This window comes from Pseudorca crassidens, chromosome 19 (genome assembly GCF_039906515.1).
Source record: "Pseudorca crassidens isolate mPseCra1 chromosome 19, mPseCra1.hap1, whole genome shotgun sequence".
Lineage (NCBI taxonomy): Eukaryota > Metazoa > Chordata > Mammalia > Artiodactyla > Delphinidae > Pseudorca > Pseudorca crassidens.
In genome coordinates, this window is record NC_090314.1 from 5,348,573 (window position 1) to 5,373,987 (window position 25,415).

The window sequence follows — 25,415 nt, forward strand, 5'->3', positions numbered from 1 at the left end:
AAGGAGAGGAAGCAGAGTGAAAACAACCAACCACCGGCGCCAGCACTCACGACCGGTCCTCTGATTCTTCCAGAGAGCCATGTCCTGCCACCGCAGCCAGCTGCTCTGGTTCCGCCACCTCTACGTGCTCTTCTCCCGGTACATGAGAATCAACTCTCTGCACTTCCTCTGAGCCAGGAAGGGCTCTCAGACCCAAGGAACAGAGAGAAAAATGGCCAGGGAGCCCAGGGTGTGTCTGGAGCGGCTCATCTCCCTGAGACAAGGAGATCCCAGCATAAGACTGAGTCCCGGCCCCTCTCCTCTAAGCTGCCCGGCCTCTAAGGAAAGGGAGGCCCTGCAGGCCACCGGGCTGTCCAGAATTGAGCTTCTTCCTGTGGGGAGCAAATCCACAACCACCGGAACACACACCACCCGAGGACAACAGCCACCCTGCAGGCTTCTCAAGCTCTTGTGCAAGACAGTTTACATAAAGCACAATGTATGTCAACCCCCTAACACAGACACGCAATTGTCGTAAATGAATGTAAAGTGCTCTGAAATCCCTTCTTAAATGCAATGTATTTTTACGTTGTTTCCAAAGCAGCCTCATCAGACATAAACACACACAAAAGAATGGTCTAGGGCTTCCTTGGTGGTGCAGTGGTTAGGAATCCGCCTGCCAATGCAGGGGACGCAGGTTCGAGCCCTGGTCCGGGAAGATCCCACATGCCGCGGAGCAACTAAGTCCGTGCGCCATACCTACTGAGCCTGTGCTCTGGAGCCCATGCGTCTAGAGCCCGTGCTCCACAACAAGAGAAGCCACCGCAATGAGAAGCCCACGCAGCGCAGCAAAAAGTGGCCCCCGCTCGCCTCAACTAGAGAAAAGCCCAGTGCAGCAACAAAGACCCAGTGCAGACAAATTAATTAATTAAATAAATTAATTAATTTAAAAAAAGAAGAATGCTCTATACTGAATTAGTTCAACCATAATTCCTTGGATTTATCTTCGTGGCCTACATATCAGATTTGAATCTAGGGAAGACATGTCCGTTTAACGGCATACAATCAAATATCTCACTATCAGTCTTTTGGGAGAAGCAGGAAATAGGAAGAGAGATCTGGAGCTTAACACTCAGGAACCTATGTCCTAAAATGGTGCTACAAATAAAAGGGCAGCAAGGGGTCTGGCTTGGAAGCTATTCCGAGTCCAGCTGGTGGTCCAGGAAGTGGCCCAAAGAGGGGAAGCTCCAATTCAGAAAGAGAGAAGACAAATGTGCCGTTACTGGGAACAGAATGGATAGGACAGCCACAAAAATGGAAGAGACTGGGAAAACTATAGGAGTCCTGCACAGTCCAGGACAACAAAACTGAAAACCGAAAGGAAATGGATGACTTCCGAGTACATGTTGGACCACCGCCAGACCCTACCATAATGTCACAGATAGGGTCCAAACACTTCAATCCCATAAAATGCAGGGTTGCATCACTGCAAGATGAGTGACAACCAGTTTTTTTAATCTTCCCAGGACTCAGCATCAAGCTAGTGCACCCAAGACCTGAAGGAGGTCAGCGTTCCTGGGCAGGTGGCTGTCCTGCTTTCTTGGCCGCGTCTAGGAGTGAGGGAGGGACACCTGTGCAGCAAGATGCTCGCGACCAAAGGCATGGCAGCAGTGGGGAGAGGCAGAGGAGCCAGGCTCTGCAAGGGGCTGGACCCCCAACGGACTGAGGCTGGCGTGGTGGCTGTCTCCGTCCACTGGAGAGCTGCACACTGCTGCTTTTGTTGAGCCCTTGCAAAGTAAAAAACGCTCTCCTTAAACTGAGAGAGTCCCATCTGGGGGTCGCCTCCAAACCCCCTTCCACACCCACACCCCCAGTACAGCTTTGGCCACCCACATTTGAGAATAGGAACTAGGGAACAAGAACTGGATTATATCCAATGGTGGGCACCTTATTAATGGGACTTTACATGAATACAATTGACTTAAAAAGTGAAAGGGAACAGACCCAATAACCACAGAAGAAATTAGAAAGGTAATTATAACAGATTTTTTAAAGATTCCTAGTCTAGATGGTTTTGCAGCTATCTAAAAATAATTCCAATATTATTTAGAGCATAAAATAGAAAAGTACTCCAATTCACAGACAAGATAACAAAACATGAAATAGCACCAAAAAAACCCCTGACAATTTTATTTGTGAATATAGATGCAAAAGTATAAAAGAAAATATTAGCAAACTGAATCCAGCAGTGCATCAAAAGAATTACGACTCCATGACCAAGCAGGGTATTATTCCAGAGTGTAAGAATGGTTCCACTTTGGGGAATCCATCAACATAATTCATTACATCAACAAATTAAGAAGAAAAACCATATTCTACGCACAGGCGCCGAAAGATAACAAAATTCAGTCACTATGCCTAATAACAACCTTCAAGAAAAATAGGAAAAAAGAATAGAGTAAATATAATACAGACTGTTTACCAAAATCTAGCACCTAAAACCAAGTGGACAAGGTAGAAAGGTAAGCTGCCACCGTCGTGATTATCAAGGTTGCTCTGAAGGGTGAAGCTGACGAAGTAGGACAGAACAAGAAAATAACTGATATAAGTATTAGAAGAGACAGCTGTGTTTAGAAACCCAAGAGATGTCCATAAAATCTACTAAATGAGGGAATCTGGTAAGGCAGCTGGATAATAGGTATCTTTACAAAAATCAATAGACTGTCTTTAATTGGCAATAATGTGACAGAAATGAAAACGGGGGAAAAAATCCCATTCTCATCAACTTCAAGAACTATAAAATACCTAGGAATAAGCTCAACATAAAAGATATAAGATCTGTCTAAATTTTTTTTTTTTTTTTGCGGTACGCGGGCCTCTCACTGTTGCGGCCTCTCCCGTTGCGGAGCACAGGCTCTGGACGCGCAGGCTCAGCGGCCATGGCTCACGGGCCCAGCCGCTCCGCGGCATGTGGGATCTTCCCGGACCGGGGCACGAACCCGCGTCCCCTGCATCGGCAGGGGGACTCTCAACCACTGCGCCACCAGGGAAGCCCCGATCTGTATAATTTTATAATCACTATTAAAATTCCAGCTATCTTTTTTGCAGAAACTGACAAATTGATCCTAAAACAATATGGAATTGCAAGAGCCTCAGAAGCCAAACCATCTTAAAAAAAGAACCAAGTTGTAAGACTCACATGCCCCAATTTTAAAAGCTACTACAAAGACCTAAATTTAAGAGCTAAAACTAGAACTCTTAGAAGAAAACACAAATGTTAATCTTTGTGACCTTGGATTAGGCAACAGTTTCTTAAATATGATACCAACAGCACAAGCAACAAAAGAAAAAATAGAAACCTTTGTACATCAAAAGACACTATCAAGAAAGTGAAATGGAGGCTTCCCTGGTGGCACAGTGGTTAAGAGTCCGTCTGCCAATGCAGGAGACACGGGTTTGAGCCCTGGTCCGGGAAGATCCCACGTGCCACGGAGCAACTAAGCCTGTGTGCCACAACTACTGAGCCGGGACTCTAGAGAGCCTGCGAGCCACAACTACTGAGCCTGCGCGCCCAGAGCCTGAGCTCGCAACAAGAGAAGACACCGCAATGAGAAGCCTGCTCACAGCAACGAAGAGTAGCCCCCGCTCACTGCAACTAGAGAAAGCCCACGCACAGCAATGAAGACCCAACGCAGCCAAAAATAAATAAATAAAATAAATAAATTAATTTTTTTTAAAAAGTGAAATGGGAAAAAGTATTGGCAAATCAAATATCTGATAAGGACCTAGTATCCAGAATATATAAACAACTCAACAACAAAAAGACAACCTAATTAAAAGATGGGCAAAAGACCTGAATATACATTTATCCAAGATTTTCAAACGGCCAATGAGCACAAGAACATCATTAGTCATTAGGAAATGTCTATCAAAACCACAATGAGGGGACTTCCCTGTTGGTCCAGTGGTACAGAATCTGCCTTCCAATGCAGGGGACACGGGTTTGATCCCTGGTTGGGGAACTAAGATCCCACATGTGGCGGGGCAACTAAGCCTGCGTGCCACAACTAGAGAAGAGAAAAGCCGCACGCCACAAATAGAGAGAAGCCCGCGCGCCACAACAAGAGATCCCGCGAGCCACAACTAAGACCCGGCACAGCCAAAAAACAAAAACAAAACAAAACAAAAAAATGCAATGAGATACTATTTCACACCCAGTAGAAAGGCAGTGATTAAAACAAACTAACACAGACAATAACAAGTGTTGGTGAGCATATGGAGAAATGGAACCCTCGAACATGACTGGTGGGAATGTAAAACGGTGCAGCTGCCGTGGAGAACAGTTTCGCTCTTCCTCAGTCACTTAAAGATTTACCATCAGACCCAGCAATTCCACTCCTAGGTATACACCCAAGAAAACTGAAAACGTGTCCGTACAAAAACTTGTGCACGAGTGTTCGTAGCAGCATTATCCATAACAGCCCAAAAGTGGAAACAACCCAAATGTCCATCAACTGATGAAAAGATAAATACGGCATTTTGTGTATTATTCAGCCATAAAAAGAAATGAAGTGTTTGACACATGCTATAGCGAGGATGAACTCTGAAAAACATTATGCTCAGTAAAATAAGCTAGGCACAAAAGGCCATCTACTGTACAAATCCACTTATATAAAATGTCCAGGACGGGCAAATCCACAGAGACAGAAAGTAGATTGGTGTTTTCCAGGGGGTGGGGAAAAGGAGTGATTGCTGAGGAGTGCGGGGATCCTTTTGGGGACGTGCAGTGTTCTGTATTTGGCAGTGGTGAAGGCTGGACAGACTTGGGAATAGATAAAAATCGCTGAATTCTACGCATTAAAAGGTACATTTTATGGTGCATGAATTATATTCAAGAAATAATACTGCATTAAAATGTTCTAGCTTACTCTAAGTATACGCACATGATAAAGCTGGCATCGCTCTCTGAGCCTGGTGATACTCACCTAACCTGCTAGCCTAGTAAATCCTGCAGAGTACAAATCTTATTTGTACGTTAACCCAGTTTTAGTGCTTACTGCTTTTCTTTTAAATATAGTTTTTAAAAGTTAAAAAAAAATTTAATGCAGGACATAAAACAAGACCTGAATAAATGGAGAACTGTACCACGTTCCCTGATAGAGAGATTTAATATAAAATCCTTACAAAGTTAATAAATAAACTGAAAAGCACCAAATATATATGGTATGTACAAGTTCCAATTTCTAAACTTATATATTTACATGTTATATTCATCAATTCCCATTCTTACAAAGTTAACATATAAATTTTTTTTTTTTTTTTTTTTGCGGTACGTGGACCTCTCACCGTTGTGGCCTCTCCCGTTGCGGAGCACAGGCTCCGGACGTGCAGGCTCAGCGGCCATGGCTCACGGGCCCAGCCGCTCCACGGCATGTGGGAACTTCCCGGACCGGGGCACGAACCCGTGTCCCCTGCATCGGCAGGCGGACTCTCAACCACTGCGCCACCAGGGAAGCCCAACATATAAATTTAATGTAGTTGCAGTCAGAAACTCAATAGATTATCTCTGGACTTGGATAAAATTATTTTTGAAAATATATTAGAAGAGGAGATGTCCAAGAACAGCCAAACTATACACATTAAAAACAATGCAGATATGGGACCTGCCTTTCTATACATTAAAACTTATAAACCCATGGCAACCAAAACAGTACGATACAAGCAAAGGAGTACACAGATGTTGGACAGAAGAGAAAATCCAGAAACAGATCCATATTATATGAGAGCTACTGTACAGTAGAGGGGGCATTTTAACTCAGTGGAGAAACATTGAATAAATTGTTTCAGGATGGCTGGTCAGGCATTTGTAAGAAGACAAAGACTCCATACTTTATACCAAGTACAGAAACACACTGTACATGCATTACAGATTTATACATAAAAATCAAAACAATTAAAATATTGTTTAAGAAACTTGGGAGACTCTAAATGCATATATACCTTGGAATGGGGCAGCCCTTACAAAGCCAGGCTGGAAACTCACAAAAGGAGTAAAGGAAAAAAACAGATATTTCACAGGTTTCTGAAATTAACAGGTATCACAGATGTGTTAATAGCCCAAATATATAAAGATTGATAAGAAAACATCCCAAAAGGAAAATGGATTAAGGATGGAAAATTCATGAAAGAGGAAATCTAAATGGCCATTAAACAGGAAAAACTATTCAACCTCAGTAGTGGCTACAAATTAAGGCAAAGATGAAAATCTATTTTTCACTGAAGGTGGTGATTGGATTAAAGTAGGAGTTTTCCAGGGCAGAGGACATGAATAGGTCTGCCCCCTCTCTCCCTCTTATTCTCTCTCTCTCTCTCTCTCTCTCTCTCTCACAAACACACACACACGAAATAAATGTGAAAAAAATCCCACTACTAACTAAAGGAACACAGATTATATGAAAATGCCATTTTCACTTATCTAATTTGCAAAGATGTCTATCAATAGTAACGCCCAGTGTTCTGTAGGTGAGGGAATGGACACATATATGCTGCTGGGGCAAACAGAAGATGGTGGAATCTTCTGGAAATCAGTACGTCAGAAATCTTTAAAATGTACATATCCCTGGACTCCACGTGCACTTATCCTTGGGAAGTAGAAACTCGTACAGAGATGCACAGACAGTTGTTTGATGTGCAGCACTGATCAGAGGGAGAACAGAATCAAGCGGCTACAGCAATGATCTCCCGACTTCTGAGTTTTCAATAATGTATACATTCTAAGTGCACATTATAAAACATACGGAAAAAAAAATTTTAATGGATAAATAGGAGTTCTAACGTTTTCTTCCCACCCATAATGGACCCTCTTGAGCACTTCCTGGAGGGAGCACACCGTACGCTGGAGACCACCCGACCAGCCTATCGTGTAAAGTCAGTGAATCCTGAGAAAAGTGAGCCAGTCAAACTGTGTGGAGGGACGGACAGAACAGGACATTTATGCTCTTGGGCCCACAGAGGTCGGGCAGCAGAAACATGGTTCTGGTTTGATCAGAGTGTTAAGGTCTTGGTCAAGTTTGAATCCTACAGGCACCCCTGCCAGGGGCTCCCATCCCTCGTGGACAGTATTACCAGGAAAATCTACATGAAGTGTAGTCAACTTCAGTAATTAAAAGCTGGACAACACGGGGTCTGACCCAGTGCCCCTGGGGGAAGGTCTTGAGGAGTTTGAGAGCGGTGAGGTCTTCAAGGGAAAGGATCCCAGTGACCTACAGGGTTCATCAGAGTCTATGAGCGCGGAATTGCTGAGGGTCGTTCCTCCCACCGACCTAGGTCTACTCCATATGAATGATCACGGTGGCAGCCTTGCTGCCTGAAAGGAAGCCACCAGGAACAGCAGAAACGTGCTCTCCCGGAAGCCATCTGCCAGCCTGGGCCCCGACCAACGGCTGTGTCCCAGCGCCAGGGCTGCTCTCCCCGCCCGAGGGGAGCAACAGAGGGCGAGCTAGGGGTCCACAGACCGTCCCCGAGCACCTCCTCAGTCACAAAAGCAGCACCGGTCCGTGACCCGGGCCTTAAAGGGGTGAGGGTTGATTTCAGGAAAGAAAGAATCCTGGGGGAATCCCAGAGCTTGGATTTCCACCCACCACAGCTAGTTGAACTTGTCTTTTGGAAGTTCCTGCCATGTTTAGGACTGTTGCCTTCCTTTAGGAATTCAGAAGATGTACAACAAAGCTGTAACACAGATGCCTTCAGATTCCTCCACGGGGCATGCGTGGGACTGTCACGTGAGAGGCAGCTTCCTGGCCGCGACCAAAAGGAAGCGACAGGTGCCAGGCTGCTATCGACAGCATCTAATGTTCCAAGGCACAGTCTTAGCCAGAGCTCCTTCTAGCCAGCATCACACTCTTGCCTTCTCTGAGCCCCAAGCATGTGGGAAAATACCAACATCTAAGATGACAGACAGCTCAGGAGGCTGAAGCCGGGTGTCTCCTGCCGGGGGCCCGCCCGGCGACCTCACTGCCGAGGGGTGCTTCCAGGAGGCTGGCTTAGAAAGTCACCAGAAGCTCAACAAGTAGCCAGGTAAAATGTAACGTACCAGAGACAACAGCATTCCTCCCCACCAGCAATAACCAACTGCAAAGTGGAGAAGAGATCCCGTTCACAAGGACGGCCAAAAACCATAAGACATCCAGGAATAAACCTAACACAGGATGCGCCATCTACACGGCTGCCACATGGAGAAGAGCAGGAAGCTTGACAGAGGAGCCGAGAGGAACAAAACCAACTGGTGAGATGTCACACTTCCCCAGAGGATAAAACTGAGTATTGTAAAGAAGCCTGTCCCCTCCCCCCCCAACAATTAATTTATAAACTCAGCACGCTCTCAATCAATATCCGAACAGGATTTTATATGGTACTCGATACACTAATTCTAAAATTCATCTGGAAGACAAAATAATCAAAAAAGAATAATCAGGAAGATTTATTCTATCAGGTTTCTTAAAGCACATCATTAAACTTTAGGGATTTAAAATGCTTTGTTAACTGTGGGACTATAGAAAAATAAATTTTTTAAAAAAAAGTAGTGTCCAGAAACAAACTCATCTAGAACATATATTTTAAATCAGTAAGGAATGGATGGATTAGTCAGTGGAAGGGCCAATGCAGTCAGTGGTTATCCATTTTGAGGGTGGGGAGCTGAACCCCAACCTCATACTACAGACAAAAATTAAAAATGAAAACCACTCAGAAAAAAAAAAATCCAGATTAAAGAGCTATATGTTAAAACAAAACTAAAAAGGCACCAAAAAACTATGAGAGCAGTAGAAGAAAATCTAGTTTATAAGCTCGATAGGAAGGTATTCCCAAACGAGATATAAATCACAAAAGCCAGGAAGCAGAAAAGTCAGAATGCCATAAAGGAAAAAAGAAAAGAAAAGACTGATAAATTTGAGCGCTTCAAAATCTAAAACCCGAATAAACAGAGTTAGAACAGTGACAAACTGTAAAAGAATGTTTGCAAAATTCATCACAGGATTTATATCCTGAACATACAAAGCACCAAAAATTAATTTTAAAAATAGTATCTGAAACACATTATTTACTAATATTTTTTAACATGTGGATGGAAAAAAAAATAGCCCCCCCCCCAAAAATGGGCAAAGGATGTGATCAAAGAACTTACAGGACAGGAAATAAAAATGGGTCCAAAAACATAAAAGATGCTCAAACTCATGGTAATCAGGAAAATGGAAACATAAAGAAATGAAACTGTTTCACCCAACAGATTGGTCACAAGTAAAAAGACTGATAACATCAGGTGTTGGTGAGGGCACTGCTATTCACAGGGTTGATGGACCTTTTAGGGGCTGGTATATACTTTCTGAGGGAAACTGAGCATTTTTAATGTTTAAAATATGCATATCTTCAACCTAGCAATTCATCTTCTATAGCCTCAAATAATACACATGTACAAAGAGGCCTGTAAAAGGATGCTCACTGCCAACACTGATTGTAAAGCAGAAACTGGAAACCCTAATTTCCATTAAAAAAAAAAAAAGTTAAGTAGACTAGACCCATACTCTGCAAATCTATGTAATAGCCAATGATGAGGATTTGTATGTTGACATGAGATCAAGATGTTACCAAACAAAAATGCAAGTTGCAGAACAAAACGTACAGAATGCCATTTATGTTTTTAAAGAGACACAAAGGACTTCCCTGGTGGCGCAGTGGTTAAGAATCCACCTGCCCAAGAACATACAGTGGAGAAAAGACACCCTCTTCAATAAGTGGTGCTGGGAAAACTGGACAGCTACATGTAAAAGAATGAAATTAGAACACTCCCTAACACCATACACAAAAATAAACTCAAAATCGATTAGAGACCTAAATGTAAGACCAGACACTATCAAACTCTTAGAGGAAAACATAGGCAGAACACTCTATGACATAAATCACAGCAAGATCCTTTTTGACCCAACTCCTAGAGAAATGGAAATAAAAACAAAAACAAACAAATGGGACCTAATGAAACTTCAAAGCTTTTGCACAGCAAAGCTGTGCAAAACAAGGTGAAAAGACAACCCTCAGAATGGGAGAAAATATTTGCAAAAGAAGCAACTGACAAAGGATTAATCTCCAAAATGTACAAGCAGCTCATGCAGCTCAATATCAAAAAAACAAACAACCCAATCCAAAAATGGGCAGAAGACCTAAACAGACATTCCTCCTAAGAAGACAAACAGATGGCCAACGAGCACGTGAAAAGATGCTCAACATCACTAATTATTAGAGAAATGCAAATCAAAACTACAATGAGGTATCACCTCATACCAGTTAGAATGGCCATCAGCAAAAAAATCTAGAAACAATAAATGCTGGAGAGGGTGTGGAGAAAAGGGAACACTCTTGCACTGCTGGTGGGAATGTGAATTGGTATAGCCACTATGGAGAACAGTACGGAGATTCCTTAAAAAACTACAAATAGAACTACCATATGACCGAGCAATCCCACTCCTGGGCATATACCCTGAGAAAACCATAATTCAAAAAGACACATGCACCTCAATGTTCATTGCAGCACTATTTACAATAGCCAGGTCATGGAAGCAACCTAAATGCCCATCAACAAATGAATGGATAAAGAAGTTGTGGTACATATATACAATGGAACATTACTCAGCCATAAAAAGGAACGAAATTGAGCCATTTGTTGAGACGTGGACGGACCTAGAGACTGTCATACAGAGTGAAGTAAGTCAGAAAGAGAAAAACAAATATTGTATATTAACACATGTATGTGGAACCTAGAAAAACGGTACAGATGAGCTGGTTTGCAGGGCAGAAGTTGAGACACAGATGTAGAGAACAAACGTATGGACACCAAGGGTGGAAAACCGCGGTGGGGTGGGGATGGTGGTGTGCTGAATTGGGCAATTGGGATTGACATGTATACACTGATGTTTGTAAAACTGATGACTAATAACCTGCAGTATAAAAAAATAAACAAAACAACTAATACTAAACTTTCTTTGGGTTACTTGTATGGAAATACGTTAATATAAATGTTTCAGACATTACATGAAATTCCTAAAAATCTCATATGTTCTGGTATAATGTTATAAGTCATAATTCTAGTTATTACTTTAAAATGTATATCTCAGAAATAACTAAATTTCCTTGTCAATTGCATTATTATGAACTTTCATCAAATCTTTAACCGTGGTCATTTTTAAGTCTTTTGTCATTTACAGACAGTTCTGGGTGTACCCTGATGCTTTCGCAAATATGTTCCTATAAAAGGGTTTCATCTTCAAGGAATTCATGGAAAAGACTCTGACAAGTACAGGTTTCTGGTAACTGACTATACTGCTGAACTGAATGAATAAGCATTTTCAGAACTCTAATGGAAAACTGATGAACTCATAAAAGTGCTAACAAAAGATCAAGATGAAAAAAATTAATTACATGGGACTGAGTGAACTGATGAGGATGACTATAATTTTTGTGACTTTCTGTTTGAATAAAAAAAAAAAAAATCCCACAAGGACTCAGAGGCAAAAAATATACAAATCAATTTTCACTGCAAAGTAAAGGAGCTGTTACAGTGGAGGATTCCTGGACTTAATGTCAATATTATGACATAGTGTGAGTGTGTTTTGTGTTTGGTAATTGCAATCATTATTGCTTTTGCTGTGGTCACCCATTTACAATGGTGTCAGTTTATCTCTTGTAAAAATAAAATACAGTGTGTGTGTGTGAAGAAAAAAAAGAGTCATGCCACAATGTTCATTGCAGCACTATTTACAATAGCCAGGACATGGAAGCAACCTAAGTGTCCATCGACAGATGAATGGATAAAGAAGATGTGGCACATATATACAATGGAATATTACTCAGCCATAAAAAGAAACGAAATTGAGTTATTTGTAGTGAGGTGGATGGGCCTAGAGTCTGTCATACAGAGTGAAGTAAGTCAGAAAGAGAAAAACAAATACCGTATGCTAACACACATATATGGAATCTAAAAAACAAGCAAAAAAAAGGTCATGAAGAACCTAAGGGCAAGACGGGAATAAAGATGCAGACCTACTAGGGAATGGACTTGAGGATATGGGGAGGGGGAAGGGTATTCTGGGACAAAGTGAGAGAGAGGCATGGACATATATACACTACCAGACGTAAAATAGCTAGTGGGAAGTAGCCGCATAGCACAGGGAGATCTGCTTGGTGCTTTGTGACCACCTAGAGAGGTGGGATAGGGAGGGTGGGAGGGAGGGAGACGCAAGAGGGAAGAGATATGGGGATATATGTATATGTATAGCTGATTCACTTTGTTATAAAGCAGAACCTAACACTGCATTGTAAAGCAATTATACTCCAATAAAGATGTTAAAAAAAAAAGAGAGAAAAGGCAGTTCACAAAAAAAAAAAAAAAAGAGTCCACCTGCCAAAGCAGGGACACGGGTTGGAGCCCTGGTCCAGGAAGATCCCACATGCCGCGGAGCATCTAAGCCCGTGCGCCACACTACTGAGTCTGCGCTCTAGAGCCTGTGCGCCACAACAGGAGAGGACACCACAGTGAGGCCCGCGCACCACAACGAAGAGTAGCCCCAGTGAGGCCCGCGCACCACAACGAAGAGTAGCCCCTGCTCGCTGCAACTAGAGAAAGCCCGCGCACAGCAACAAAGACCCAACGCAGCCAAAAGTAAATAAATAGATAAATTTTAAAAATAAAATAGTATTAAAGAGACACAAAACTATGTGTTTTATATATCGTTGCAAGAGGGAAGGCAGGTCAGAGGGGACATTCACTGCACCAGGATATACTCATTTCACCCATACAACTTTTTACCAGCTCCTTCCAACCGGCTGTCAGCTGACATGGTGACCACACGGAAATCCAGTGTGTCTGTATTTCCTCCCCCCACCCCTTTTTCTGGTCTATCCTATGTCCCAGATCATTTCATGATTCACTTTCCTAAAGCAAAGAGCAATTATTTATTAGGCGTTTGCCTTTATGTATATACCCAGCACTTCATAATGGAAGAATGCTTTAGGAAGGCATCTTGTAATAAAAAGCACTGATTATAACAGGAAGTGACATGAGACACAGAGGGTGGGGACAGGGAACCAGTCAAAAGGCTTCCCAACGCCTGTAAGGTAAAGATCCAGGACTGTCCGCAGTTGGCTTCGACGTATCTTTCTGACCCACTGCTTCTTCCCACCACAAGCCTCCAGAGTGACCTGGCTTTACCCTGTGCCCGGACCTCTGTCCACAGCTACTTCTCCCTCCTCTCTTCCCAAATCTTGCTTCCTTTAAAAATACAGGCTCAAAGGGGTTATTTATGGGTAGAGGGGCTCAGATTTGGAAAATGAAGAGCTGTGGAAATCGGTGACACAAAAACATAAACGTAATCAACACTGCTGAGCTGTGTGCTAAAGATGGTGAAGATGGTCAAGTTTATGTTATGTGTATTTTACCACAACTGGGACAAAAAAGAAAAAGAAATCAGAAGCAGATTTACCTCTCAAAAAAAAAAAAAGGCTCCAATCACACTCCCCGCAGGTCTCCCACGACCAGCCTTTCATTCTCTTCCCAGCTCGGTGACCCGTGACGCGTTTCTAACAGCCCCTAAGTTTGCCTCCTGACCCCTCCCTCCCGACGTGGCTGCAGGCGCCAGAACAGTGCTCAGTAAACACCTGCCGCTCGGTGACTGGCCTCAGCGGCAAAATCAACGTACAGAGAAAATGACAAACCGCAGTAACTGCTTTAATGTTAAAAATATTTATTTTTCTAAAAGATCACACAAAAGTCGGGAAGAGATAGAAGGGTGTCAGCTAGCCTATGTCAAAATCTGAGCCGAGGGAGGACAAGAGCTGCCTGAAGACACTGGTGCCAGAGCTGACTGCGGAGATGGGGGCGGCCACAGGCCCTCCTGCGGGAGGGGGCAGGGGCTCACTCCTTAGACATGCTCTTGATGGTCTTGTGCTCCTTCATGGCCTTCTCCCAGTCGCTGCCGTTGAACTCCTCGACCACCACGCTGCGCACGGTGCCCTCGTCCAGGCAGTGGGGGGCGATCCCTACAGGGAAGCCAGGAGGGGCGTGAGACCCGGCAGCAGGCTGGCTCTCAGACCAATCCAGCCCGCAGGTGTCGCAGGAAGTGGGCTCTCCGAGGGGCCCTGCGCCCCTGCTGCTGGCCCACTCCCCCCATCTCTGAGATGGGGGCCAGGGACTCGCGGCTGGACCTCACTCAGTACCAAGCTGGGAGGACAAAGGCGGGGGAGGCCTCGAGCCCAGAGCCACCTCCGCCTGGCAGCCTGGAGGTTTCACAGGCCTGGTCCAGGGCTCAGAGGGGCAGCTTTCTGAGCAATAAACACCTCCCCATCCGTATAGGAAGGTCAGCAGGAAAGACTTTCCGTGTGACAGATGAAGAGGAAACGGGAGCTGCTACGGGGAGAACGGGGCGGGGGGGGGGGGAGGCAGGGTGACGTCACACGCTCCGCCCCCCCCCCCCCCCCACCAGGCTCGAGGCTGTCGCAGCTGCCCCACTGCAGCTCTGGAGGCTGCGTCTCTGCGGGGCCGGGATTCCAGGAGCATCCTCCACGGCTACGTCCCACCCGATTCGCACGGCAGCTGGTGTCATTCTCGACAACTGTCTAAGGTGGGACGCTCTGCCCCCAGATCTAAGTAGGACCCGAAGACAGGCTTGGGGTTTCTGTGCTTGTGTTTGAACAAACCCAATTTTTTTTACTGGCATCATCCCTGCCCCTCACTCTTGCCTCCCTCACTCCCTCCCCCGCCCCCAGGCCCCCGGCCTCTCTCTACCCTCCACCGTCAGCCCCAGCAAAGTCCAGCTCCCTCGGCGGCAGGAAATGCGGGTCAGGATCCGGATGGTCTCAGAAGGGCCAGGGCCAGGAGAGAGCTCTGCTGGTGAGCCCCATTCCTCACACACGTGTGAGGGGCCTGGCCAGGCAGGAGGCAGCCTGTGACACCAGAGCGCCCTCCCCAAGCTTCCCATCCGCGTGGCCGCAGGGCGTCGGTGCCCCGAGCTTGGCCCCCTTCACTCACCGAAGCCTCCGGGGTTGGAGCGGGGAGAATAAAAGCTCTGGACGCCGCACCTCTTACAGAAGGTGTGCTGCGCCTTGTGGGTGTTGAAGGTGTATGTGGTGATGCTCTCGGCTCCCTGAGGGACACAGACAAGGAGCTTCAGTTGTTGTTTACAAAGACAAATCGTCTAAAAGGCTCAATGGGGAAACCCAACTCGCCAGGCTCCCGGGGTCACGTCCAACCTGAGGTCGGGGCCCCATCTGCACGGCCCAGAGACCCGTCAGCCTGGAGTGTGACAGCTCAGGGCTTCTCCCTAGTCAGCTGCACACAGAACACCCCGGCCTCGAGCTTGCCCTGCATCCCCGGCCTAAACCGGGGGGGGGGGGTCAGCCGAGGGACTGGGTCCCCGTGTCCCCAAACTCAAGGTCCTAAGAACACACTCACTGGACTCAAATTCATCTACAAAGGACCAAGTAGGAAAGAACATCTGCCAGACGTCACAGGCTAATTTCCTTAATGGAGAACACAAACGGGAAACTGGGCAGAGGATGCGAACAGACAGTTCAGAGGAATGGGGAAAACAAATCTCTCTTTAGCTGTGAAATATCCACACTCACAAACTGCAATGAGGTAGTTTTCACTCAGGGCAAAAATTAAAAAGTGAGCTATAATACCAAAAAAACAAACAATCCAATCCAAAAATGGGCAGAAAAACAGACATTTCTCCAAAGAAGACATACAGATGGCCAACAAACACATGAAAAGATGCTCAACATCACTAATCATTAGAGAAATGCAAATCAAAACTACAATGAGGTATCACCTCACACCGGTCAGAATGGCCATCATCAGAAAATCTACAAACAACAAATGCTGGAGAGGGTGTGGAGAAAAGGGAACCCTCTTGCACTGTTGGTGGGAATGTAAATTGATGCAGCCGCCATGGAGAACAGTCTGGAGGTTCCTTAAAAGACTAAAAATAGAACTACCGTACGACCCAGCAATCCCACTACTGGGCATATACTCTGAGAAAACCATAATTCAAAAAGAGTCACGTACCACAATGTTCACTGCAGCTCTATTTACAATAGCCAGGACATGGAAGCAACCTAAACGCCCATCGACAGACGAATGGATAAAGAAGACATGGCACATATATATGATGGAATATTACTCAGCCACAAAAAGAAACAAAATTGAGTTATTTGTAGTGAAGTGTATGGACCTAGAGTCTGTCATACAGAGTGAAGTCAGAAAGAGAAAAACAAATACCGTATGCTAACACATATATGGAATCTAAAAAAAAAAAAAAGGTTCTGATGAACCTAGGGGCAGGACAGGAATAAAGACGCAGACGTAGAGAGTGGACTTGAGGACACGGGGAGGGGGAAGGGTAAGCTGGGACGAAGTGAGAGAGTGGCATGGACATATATACACTACCAGATATAAAATAGATAGCTAGTGGGAAGCAGCCGCATAGCACAGGGAGATCAGGTCGGTGCTTTGTGACCCCCTAGAGGGGTGTGACAGGGAGGGTGGGAGGGCGGGAGACACAAGAGGGAGGGGATATGGGGATATACGTATGCATAGAGCTGATTCATTTTGTTATACAGCAGAAACTAACAGAACATTGTAAAGCAATTATACTCCAATAAAGATGTTAAAAAAAAAACACCTTAATAGAAGCCTAAGGTATACGCGTATTATAGGTAATTGAAAGTTATAGTTAATTTGAGGGCTAAGACAATTTTTACGTCCAAAAAAAACAAAACAGTGAGCTAATGATATTGCATGTGTAGAGAAACACTCACTCGGATATGAGTCACAGGAATGTAAACCCATGAATTTGGTAACATCTACTAAAACTGTAAAATGCACATATCGTTTAACACAGCAATTCCCCTTCTAGAAATGTATCCTGCAGTTAAAATTCCGTATTTTATCCAATGAGATGTATGTAGATGTTAACGCAGCATTTGTAAAAGCTGAACGTTAGAAACTCTGAAACTGTCGATCAACAGAAGACTGGTTAGAGCAATCACGGACGGGCATAAAAATGGAATCTCAGCAACTTTTGGAAAAAATAAGGCAGTTCTACTTACAAATACTACTAGGGAACAATCTCCAAGGTTACAAAGTTAGGTGCAAAGGCAAGGTTTAAAACAATTTGTGTAGCATACTAACATTCCTATTTTTAAAAAGCATACATACATCCTGGCATGTGCTTTTAAAGAAATAACCAAGAAAGCAGCAGCTTCTCTCCAGGGAGACACTGGGGGGCTGAAGGGTCAGAGCTTTTTACGGGTCTTCCCCGGCCACCACGGGAGACAGGCCCTCAGAGCTGCATTGAAAGACTGTTCCCAGGGGGGCCTCTTCTCACCCCACAGGGAGGCCGCAAAGAACAGCCAAGGGGTCCCAAACCTTGCAGAGTTATCTGGGCGTACGGTTTCCCCCAGGAAACCCTCGGGAGGCCTGAGACGCCGGCTCACAGCCTCCTGGACCTCATTCAGCACGAGGGCCCACCGGTGACACGCAGACCCCGTCCCATAGTGTCCACACGTCCACCTGCCTGACCCCCACCCTGCTGGCCGCTACAGCGCGTGGTCCATCGTCATGACGCTGCTATACACTCACCCTCCCTGCTCGCTTCCGTCTTCCTGCCCAATGAGAAATCACCAGTGTCCCCCACTGGCAAGTCTAACGGTTACTTCTCCTGACCCCCGGACTCTTGCCCCTCTGAACCCGCCCCGCCCTGCAGGCTCTTCCTCCCTCCCCACCGGCCACCCTTCTCAGGCCCCTCCGCTCCACTCCCTGTACGTGCTGGGTCCTGGGCCCCCACGTGTTGGACTGCACCGTCTGCCCAGCTGCCCTCACCCCACGACTCCAGACACACACGTGTGCGACTGCCCACCCCCTGGCTCCGCCTCTGTCAGCGCTCACGACGCTTCACCTCAACCTTCTCAAGAACCGGATGTGAGTCCAGCACCTTCCGCGCTGGCTTCTCCCCCAGGACCTGGCATCTCCAGGCGACCGGCTGCTCGGAGGCCCAACCTCCTTCTCCGCTCTTCACACCCCGTCCTTCCTCTCGAGCAGCGGCTCTCAGCGCGTGGTCCCAGGACCAGCCGCGTCACCGTCACCTGAGAACTTGCGAGAAACGTCCATCTTGTGCCCACCCCGCCCCCCCAAGACCTGCACAGTCAGGAGGGGGCCCAGCGATTTGTCTAACGAGCCCTCCGGTGGCCGTGCACAACCTGGACTCCGAGAACCACCCGCTCCAAAACACATCTCCATTGATCACTGTCTGCCCGTCCCCACGGCTGCCACCCTCCCCCACCCCGCCTCCATACTCACCTCCTCACCATCCTCTCTGCACGCGCGCGCTTTTCAAACACTGAAGCACATGTCGTCCCCGCCCCGCTTAAAACCCTCCCCAGGCTTCACTCTCCAGAGGACAAAACCTGTCTCCTCATCCACTCCGGCCTCTCTCCAGCCCCAGCTCGGTCCGCTGGTTCACCTCCACCCTGCGGCCACGAGGGCCACCGTGCAGCTCCTCGCACACGCCAAGCGCACCCCGGCGCCGTGCCCGCCCCGTGCCTCGGCATCGAAGCGCCAGAGGGGCCTGCCCTAGCCGCCGAGACTCGCCACCGGCCAGCCTCCGTCACGCTGCCCCGCTCCCATCCTCCACTGGGCACTTCCGGGCCTCGTCCCGTTCCTCTGTCTCCCCCATGAGGCGTGAGGTCCCAGGGGACAAGGGCCCTGTCTGCCACGACAGCTGCGGGGTTTCAGTGGAGCGCAGCCTGGCACACAGCAGCTGCCCCATAAACACTGCTGAATCAAGGAAGGAGGTTTGTACTTAACGAACAAACGGAAAACTGCTCTCTCCTTCACCAGGCCGGGCGGAAGAAGAGAGCGGGTGCTCCAGACGCCAGGGCGGCCGGGGAAGCAGGCCCACGGGGGTGGGATGGCGGGGGCGCTGCCAACTCCGAGGCCGCGAGACGCCGGCCGCCCGCGTGCCTTCGGGAGCCGCCTGTCTTGGGGGGCTGGGGCCACAGCCTCCAGCTGGCACCCGAGGGGGGCTCGCGGGAAAGGCGAGGGCAGGTCTGCTGCCCGCCGGCGCTCCCACCCCGACCAGACACCCACCCCAGGATCGAGGGCAGACACAGACAAGGAGCCACCCTGGCCTGAAGCGTCTGGAATTAAATCTCAGCTTTTCCTCCCAGACACTCACCGAGGGGCCACTGCATGCCGAGGCCCCAGGGCCAGGAGCGCAGACTCGACCAAAGGTGGTTCCGGGAAGCCCTCCCGACCCGACAGGCACTGCGCATGATGCCCAAGGCAAGGCCTCTGTCGGCCCGGGGCAGGGCAATGGGAGCAGAGGACAGGCCAGAGCCCCGCCCCCCCACCCCCCAGGGAGCAAAGCCTGCCGAAGCCTTTTTTAAACCGGAGATTTTACTTCCTGAAGAATTGATCCAAAGACATAATGTCTAAACTGTCAAAGATTTATACACAGGGAGGTTTACGACAGCACTGCACTCAACCTAGAAGTTCAAACGTAGAAGGTCGCTCGTGGTACATTCATGCAACGAAATATGCTACAGACACAGCAAGAAGTCTGTAAGTAAACTACGAAACAGTTGTAGGCGCGGGGAGAGGCCAGGGGCATGAGGGCCAGTGGAGGGGAGGCCTTTCACCGTGTATGTATCGACTCTGTACTTTGCAAATCTGGTACCAAGCACAGAAAACGCCCCCAAATACTAAAGTTAAAAATCTTTTCAATCATTTATTTTTCATCGGGAAATGATAAAAGTCAGTTATAAAGCAGATAAAAAGGTAAAATTCTACCTTGATAAAAGCACACGATTTATTTAGATGTATTCATCCATGTCCAAAATAACATGCAAGGATATTCAGCAGAACACAACCGGTGGTTACCTTTGATTGACAGGATTTGGGTGATCTTATTTATTTTTGATTCTCTGTGTTTGTACATGTTTCCACTGTAATATCAAATATATATCCAAAAATACTGGGTTGGCCAAAAAGTTCGTTTGGGTTTTTCCATAACATCTCACAGAAAAACTCAAACAAACTTTTTGGCCAACCCAATATAAAGGGGGGAATGACAGCTGGGTGACAGGGGAAAGCATACGGCCCGGGAGGCCCCCTGCGCCTGGCACCCTGTAAGCCCCACTCACGACACTCACCTTGAGGAGCTTGAAGCGCGAGGCGGGAACAATGAAGTGTCTATTCTGCTTCTTCTTGCAAATACTGCAGCTACAGAAAGACACGAGCAGACCTCAGACTGTGAACGACCACCTGCACCCTCTGAGTTCCCCCCGGGGCCCAACCTGCCCCGTCCCAGGAGCCAGCTGACCCTTGAGGTGAAGCCCCTTGCAGCGCCATCCCAGGAAGGGCAGCTGGGGCAGGAGGGCCAGCGGCCTGGGGCCTCTGCTCTGTGTGTGCAGGAGGGCCCACGGGTCCCACAGCCAGCAGTGCAGGCCACGCACCCCTCAGGAAACCAGGACCCGGAGAACCACGCTCCTGCCGCCCACCCTTGGTTTACTACGGTGAAGGGAACTGCTGGATTCTGGAGACAGTAGAAAACAAGCAGCAGGCAGAGCTACGACCTTCTGCCCCTGGGGTATCCTCACCAGAAACGGATAAGGAAGCTTAGGTTTCCCTCTGTCCTCATCTGCACATCACAGAAAGCCCAGCTCCACGTCAAACAGGTCCTCAGAATCACATCCTCAGAATTAAATATAAGTCCCCCCCCGTTTTAGTCCACCTTTTAAAAAACTCTAATTTCGTATAAAATCCTCTAACAACTTATTCCAGGGGCTGCTTCTTCAATCTGGACCGCACTGTTTAGCAGCAGGGTCAGCTCCCCGTGGGAGGAATTCCACGGTATTTATTTATTTATTCTTCACATGTAATTCAGGCACCACAGCACCAAGGGGCAAAAGGACTGGATACTGTTGCATAATCAGTTACACACCAACTACGGGTCAGACAGAAGTCAGAGCCTGGAGACCCTGTTCTATCACAAGGCCTGGGAGGTGCTGACAGCAGGCGCTCCACCGATCCTGGCAGCACTGCCTGCCTCACCTGGAGCAACGGGGCCAGGTGGCCTGGGGCATGGCAAGCTTCCAGGTGCGTACGCCCTGACCTCACCTCACCTCACCCAACTCCCGAAGACTCTGCTCAAGGCCTTTCATTCAGTGCCCAGCCGCAAGGTCTCTGGGGAAGCACTCCCACCGCCAGCCCCCAGCCCCTGCACCGGTGTCTCTGGGGCACTCTGCTGGGCACAAGTCGAGGGCCCTGCTCCACATCCCCTGGGGCTGTGCTGCAAGACTGAGCTGTGTCACACACAGCGGGCTGTTATTTTTAGCCTCCCCCAGTCTTTAAAACCTTTTTCATTAATGAAAACATCTAACACAACTTCTAACATCTAAGCAACTTGGGAAGAGAAAACACTCACTTGCAGTCAAAGATGTGCAGGTCTGCCGAGGCCCAGACTTCAAAGCGAACCGCCCCACAGTGGCAGCCTCCTGTGTGTTTCACCAGGCCCTGGTATTCACTGAAGGGAACACAAATCAGGAAGATGAGGGTTTCTGAATAGTCAGGCCATGGTTGAAAGAAAGAAGCAAGATGGGAGAGAAGTCTTTACGGGACAACCAGATGCGTTCCTGCTTCTGAGGAGGCACTGTCAGTTTTATAAAAGGATTCAGTACCTTCCTTGTACGTGAGCTCTTTTTTCCACTTCTATTGTGTTAAGTTGTAAAATAAAGCATTCCAAAGTATGGAAAAAAGAGAACTGGGTGGAGGACCCTAATCCAGCCACCCGAACGTTTTTATTTACATGGCAAATACTTACTAAGATTTTTTACAAGCGAGGCACTGGGGAGAAGGCAGTAAACAAGATACAGCAGATGGGGTCCTGGCCACAGGGACCTGGAGCAGCCATCAAACAAATTAACTGACTATTTACATGACTTGTGATAAAGGCGTACAGGCCGCCATGAAAAAGAAAGGAGACCTGACGAGTCCGGAGAAAGTTAACAAAAAGCTCCTGTAATTCTGCTGTATTCTCCTCCGGTATTTTGCATATACGTGGTTTTTTACAGACCTACCCGTACACATTACGTACAACTTGAATCTTTTTAAAACTTATAAGTCAGGCCCTTCGTTGAACATTAAGATTTGATAAATATCATCCAACTGCTTTCCAAAAGGGCTGAACACTCTTATCAGTAATGATTGAGAAAACATTTCACTGAATCTTCTCAAGCAATAATTACAGGAAAAATAGCTCGCTGCAGTCTTATTTTGCATTTATTTGGTTACCAAGACTGAATGCTTTCTCACGTTTCTGTACAAGTTGACTCCGTTAATTTGATGTATTTTTTTCTGCAGACACAAATAATGCTTATGGTAAAACGCAAACATTACAACATTTGATAATGTAAAAAATGAAAGTCTCATAAGTCCTAACACCCAGAGGGATCCACAGTTAACTGTTTGCTCTATGTTCCTGAGATTATTTTCCGTACAATAACGTTTTAACAATAACATCGATTATTGTTTAATATATTTTTAATTTACTGAGTTTTGGTTTTTTAACAAATGTATGTGACTTGCGCCAATCTGATAAGTTAAAAAAAATCTCACCCTTTCACGTCAACATTTTAAAATCTTTTTCTTGGCCATTTATCAGTTTGTTTTAAAGTATAAATTCAAACTTTCGTTCTACGTTTCTGACATCTTTATATTCCCCACACTGAGCAGTAGCTGGCACACCTTAGCTCAAAAACACTGAATGATGATGTATACTGAAGAATGTTCAGCCTATAGTCCAAGATGATGAACCAAAAAGTGAAGCACACGGAAAACCCAATATTCCATCTCTGAGAAGACTCGTCCTAATGAAGAGAATTTCTTACAGAACAAGGACAAAGGAACATTTTTGCTCAAGAAAAGGAGTAATCCTCAGGTTGCTATGCAATTGTTAGGTTGCTTTGTTTTCTCTTGGGTTTTCTAGCATAAGACGACGGATTCTGAGATATTTAGGGCGCTAAACTACTTCTCGGTAGCACAACTGTGCTACGGGGCAGGGGCCCCATCTGGAGACGACGAGGCGCCCCCCAGGGCTAACAGCTCACTGCGAGCTCCACGGACCCTCCGAAGTCCTCCTCCGGCCGCCGGGGAGCCGGGGTCCTCGCCCCGCGGCGGCAAACCCGGGGGACGCGGAGCCCCGGCCCTCGGGCCCCCGCGGCGGTTCCGAACCCGAGCGGCCCGCGCGCTCCTCCCCGCCGCCCGGCTCCGCGCAGCGCGCGCGCAGTAACAGGGGCCACCGGCCTCCCGGGCGGCTCCGAACTGTCCCAGCGCCTCTCACCCCGGCCCTGCCCCCTCCCCCAGCCGCTCTCCAAACACACGTGCGCAAACACAAAAGCTGCTCGGGGACCGGAGAGCCGGGCCGACCCTCTTCGCGGGAAGGCCGCCGCCTCGGCGCGCGGCGCTGGCCGAGCGGGGAGGCCTTTGTCCGGCCGGTGCGCGGCTCGGGCGCCGCGGGGACGTTACAGGCGCCAGCCCGGCCGCGCCGCACTCACTAGGTGTCCAGCAGCAGCTTGGCGGCGCCCTCGAAGCTGAGCCTCTGCCGCTTCTGGAACGTCTCCCAGCGCTCCCGCTGCTCGCCCAGGTCCAGCTCGGACGCCGAGGGCGCTGCGGGCGGAGGCGGGGGCAGCGGCGGCTCCGGCGGCGGCTCTCCGGCGCCCGCCTCCTGCGCCCGAGGCGACGACTGCGGCCGCCGCTTGGCCGACGGCTGCCTCGCCGCCGCGCGGCTCCCGCCCCCGGCCTGGCCCGCGGGCCTCCGTGCGCGGTCGGCGCCGGGGGCCGAGGCGGCGGCCGCGGGGGCCCTGGAGGCCCCGAACCGCTTCTGCCCGCGTGGCTTGGCCGCCGCGCCGCTCCTCGCCCGCCGCATGGCTCCCGCACCCTTGGTGCGCAGGCCTCTTCGCCGCGCGTTCCCGCTCCGCCGCGCGCCCGCTGTGCCCCGCGCGCGCCCGCCGCCCGCGCGCCCGCTGCCCCGTCTGCGCAGGGGGCGCTGCGCCCGCCTGCCCCGCCCGGCCCCGGCCCCGGCCCCGGCCCCCTCCCCGACCCGCTCCTCGCCACAGCTCAGCGCACCCACCCCGCCCGCCCGCCGCGGGGCCCACACCTGCGTCGCTCTAGCCGGCAGGCCCTGCGGAACCGCGCCTCTGGCCTCGGCTCCCGACACGCGGAGCCTGTTTGCACCTGCCGAGGCGCCTCCGGGGCCCTTGAACCCCGAGGGCTTCTTCCTGCCTTCCTGGGTCACCCTGAATTCACAGCCACATCCCAGCAGGGGCCCCGGGGCAACTTCATCTCCAGGATGAGGACAGCACCTTACTGGCAGGAGCCATCGCGTGCCTGAATGAGCTAATCAATGTGGGTAAATGGCCAAGCACCTGCAACTGCAGGACAGGTAGCAGCTGAAATCAGAGTTCTTAAACTTGGGTTTTCCTGCCAGATTATAAAACAGCGTCTTCAGGATCTCGATGGTCAACGGATTTTTTTCAATTTAATAAATGAACTCCGCACCAAACCCAATTATTATGGTTTTGTTGAACACAGCACCAAAGTTTAAACACAAAATCACGAGAACCACTGATGGAACCCAAGTCTTTTGCAAACCTATTTTGTTGCTCTATTTTATTCATATCTTAAAAGAAATAACATTTTCATTTATTCATTTTTCTTTTTTGTGTTCTACTTCCTTCATACCAACTTTCCTCTTTGTTAATTCTGTTTTATCATTAGTTTGATAGTTTATTGAATTAAATACATAGTTCCTTTATTTTTAGTATTTTTGTTAATAAAATATTAATGACTATAAATTTTTCTGAGTATAGCTTTAGCTGTATGCATTAGGTTCCATTGGAGGCGTAGTTTACATACAGCAAAAGGCACATAGCTTTTTTTGTCTTCTACTGTTTTATTGAATACTTTTAAAAATTGAGATGGGAAATTCCCTGGCGGTCCAGTGATTAGGGCTCCCCGCTTTCACTGCGGAGGGTGCGGGTTAAATCCCCGGTCGGGGAATTAAGAAGCCGAAAGCCACGTGGCCTGCCAAAAACAAAATTCATTAAAAAAAAAAGTGAGACGAAATAGATATAAAATTAAACATTTTAAGGTGTACAGTTCAGCAGTACTTGCTGCATTCACAATGCTATACGGTCACCACCTCTACCTAGTTTCAAACTCTTCTACTGTTTTTAATATTATATTTATGCCTCATTGGTAAATAGAAAATTCAATGAGTTAAACGTTGTGTACATTTCCCTCAGCAGATAACTGACATTTTACTAAATGATTTTTT

General features: G+C 47.8%; 2 protein-coding genes across 5 annotated transcripts in view; one reads left to right on the forward strand and one right to left on the reverse strand.

Annotated features, from left to right (window-relative positions):
- Positions 1 to 11,557, forward strand: part of PIGL (phosphatidylinositol glycan anchor biosynthesis class L) — a 64,706-nt gene extending 53,149 nt beyond the window's left edge. For 2 of the 4 annotated variants that reach the window (XM_067715497.1, XM_067715501.1), the window contains one exon: positions 74 to 300. In XM_067715497.1, coding sequence (XP_067571598.1) covers positions 74 to 172 — 99 coding nt within the window. In that variant the 3' untranslated portion in view covers positions 173 to 300. Of the gene's footprint in view, positions 1 to 73 lie in introns of all 4 variants that reach the window. The other 2 variants (XM_067715500.1, XM_067715502.1) reach the window with 2 other exon arrangements.
- Positions 11,558 to 13,749: 2,192 nt separating this feature from the next.
- On the reverse strand, positions 13,750 to 24,037 carry CENPV (centromere protein V). The gene is made up of 5 exons (XM_067715179.1): positions 23,635 to 24,037; positions 21,507 to 21,605; positions 20,233 to 20,302; positions 15,050 to 15,164; positions 13,750 to 14,061 (listed from the first exon to the last, which is right to left on the reverse strand). Exons 1-5 carry the CDS (start codon positions 24,003 to 24,005, stop codon positions 13,937 to 13,939), a joined length of 780 nt encoding a protein of 259 aa, XP_067571280.1. The 5' UTR covers positions 24,006 to 24,037; the 3' UTR covers positions 13,750 to 13,936.
- Positions 24,038 to 25,415: the final 1,378 nt, after the last annotated feature.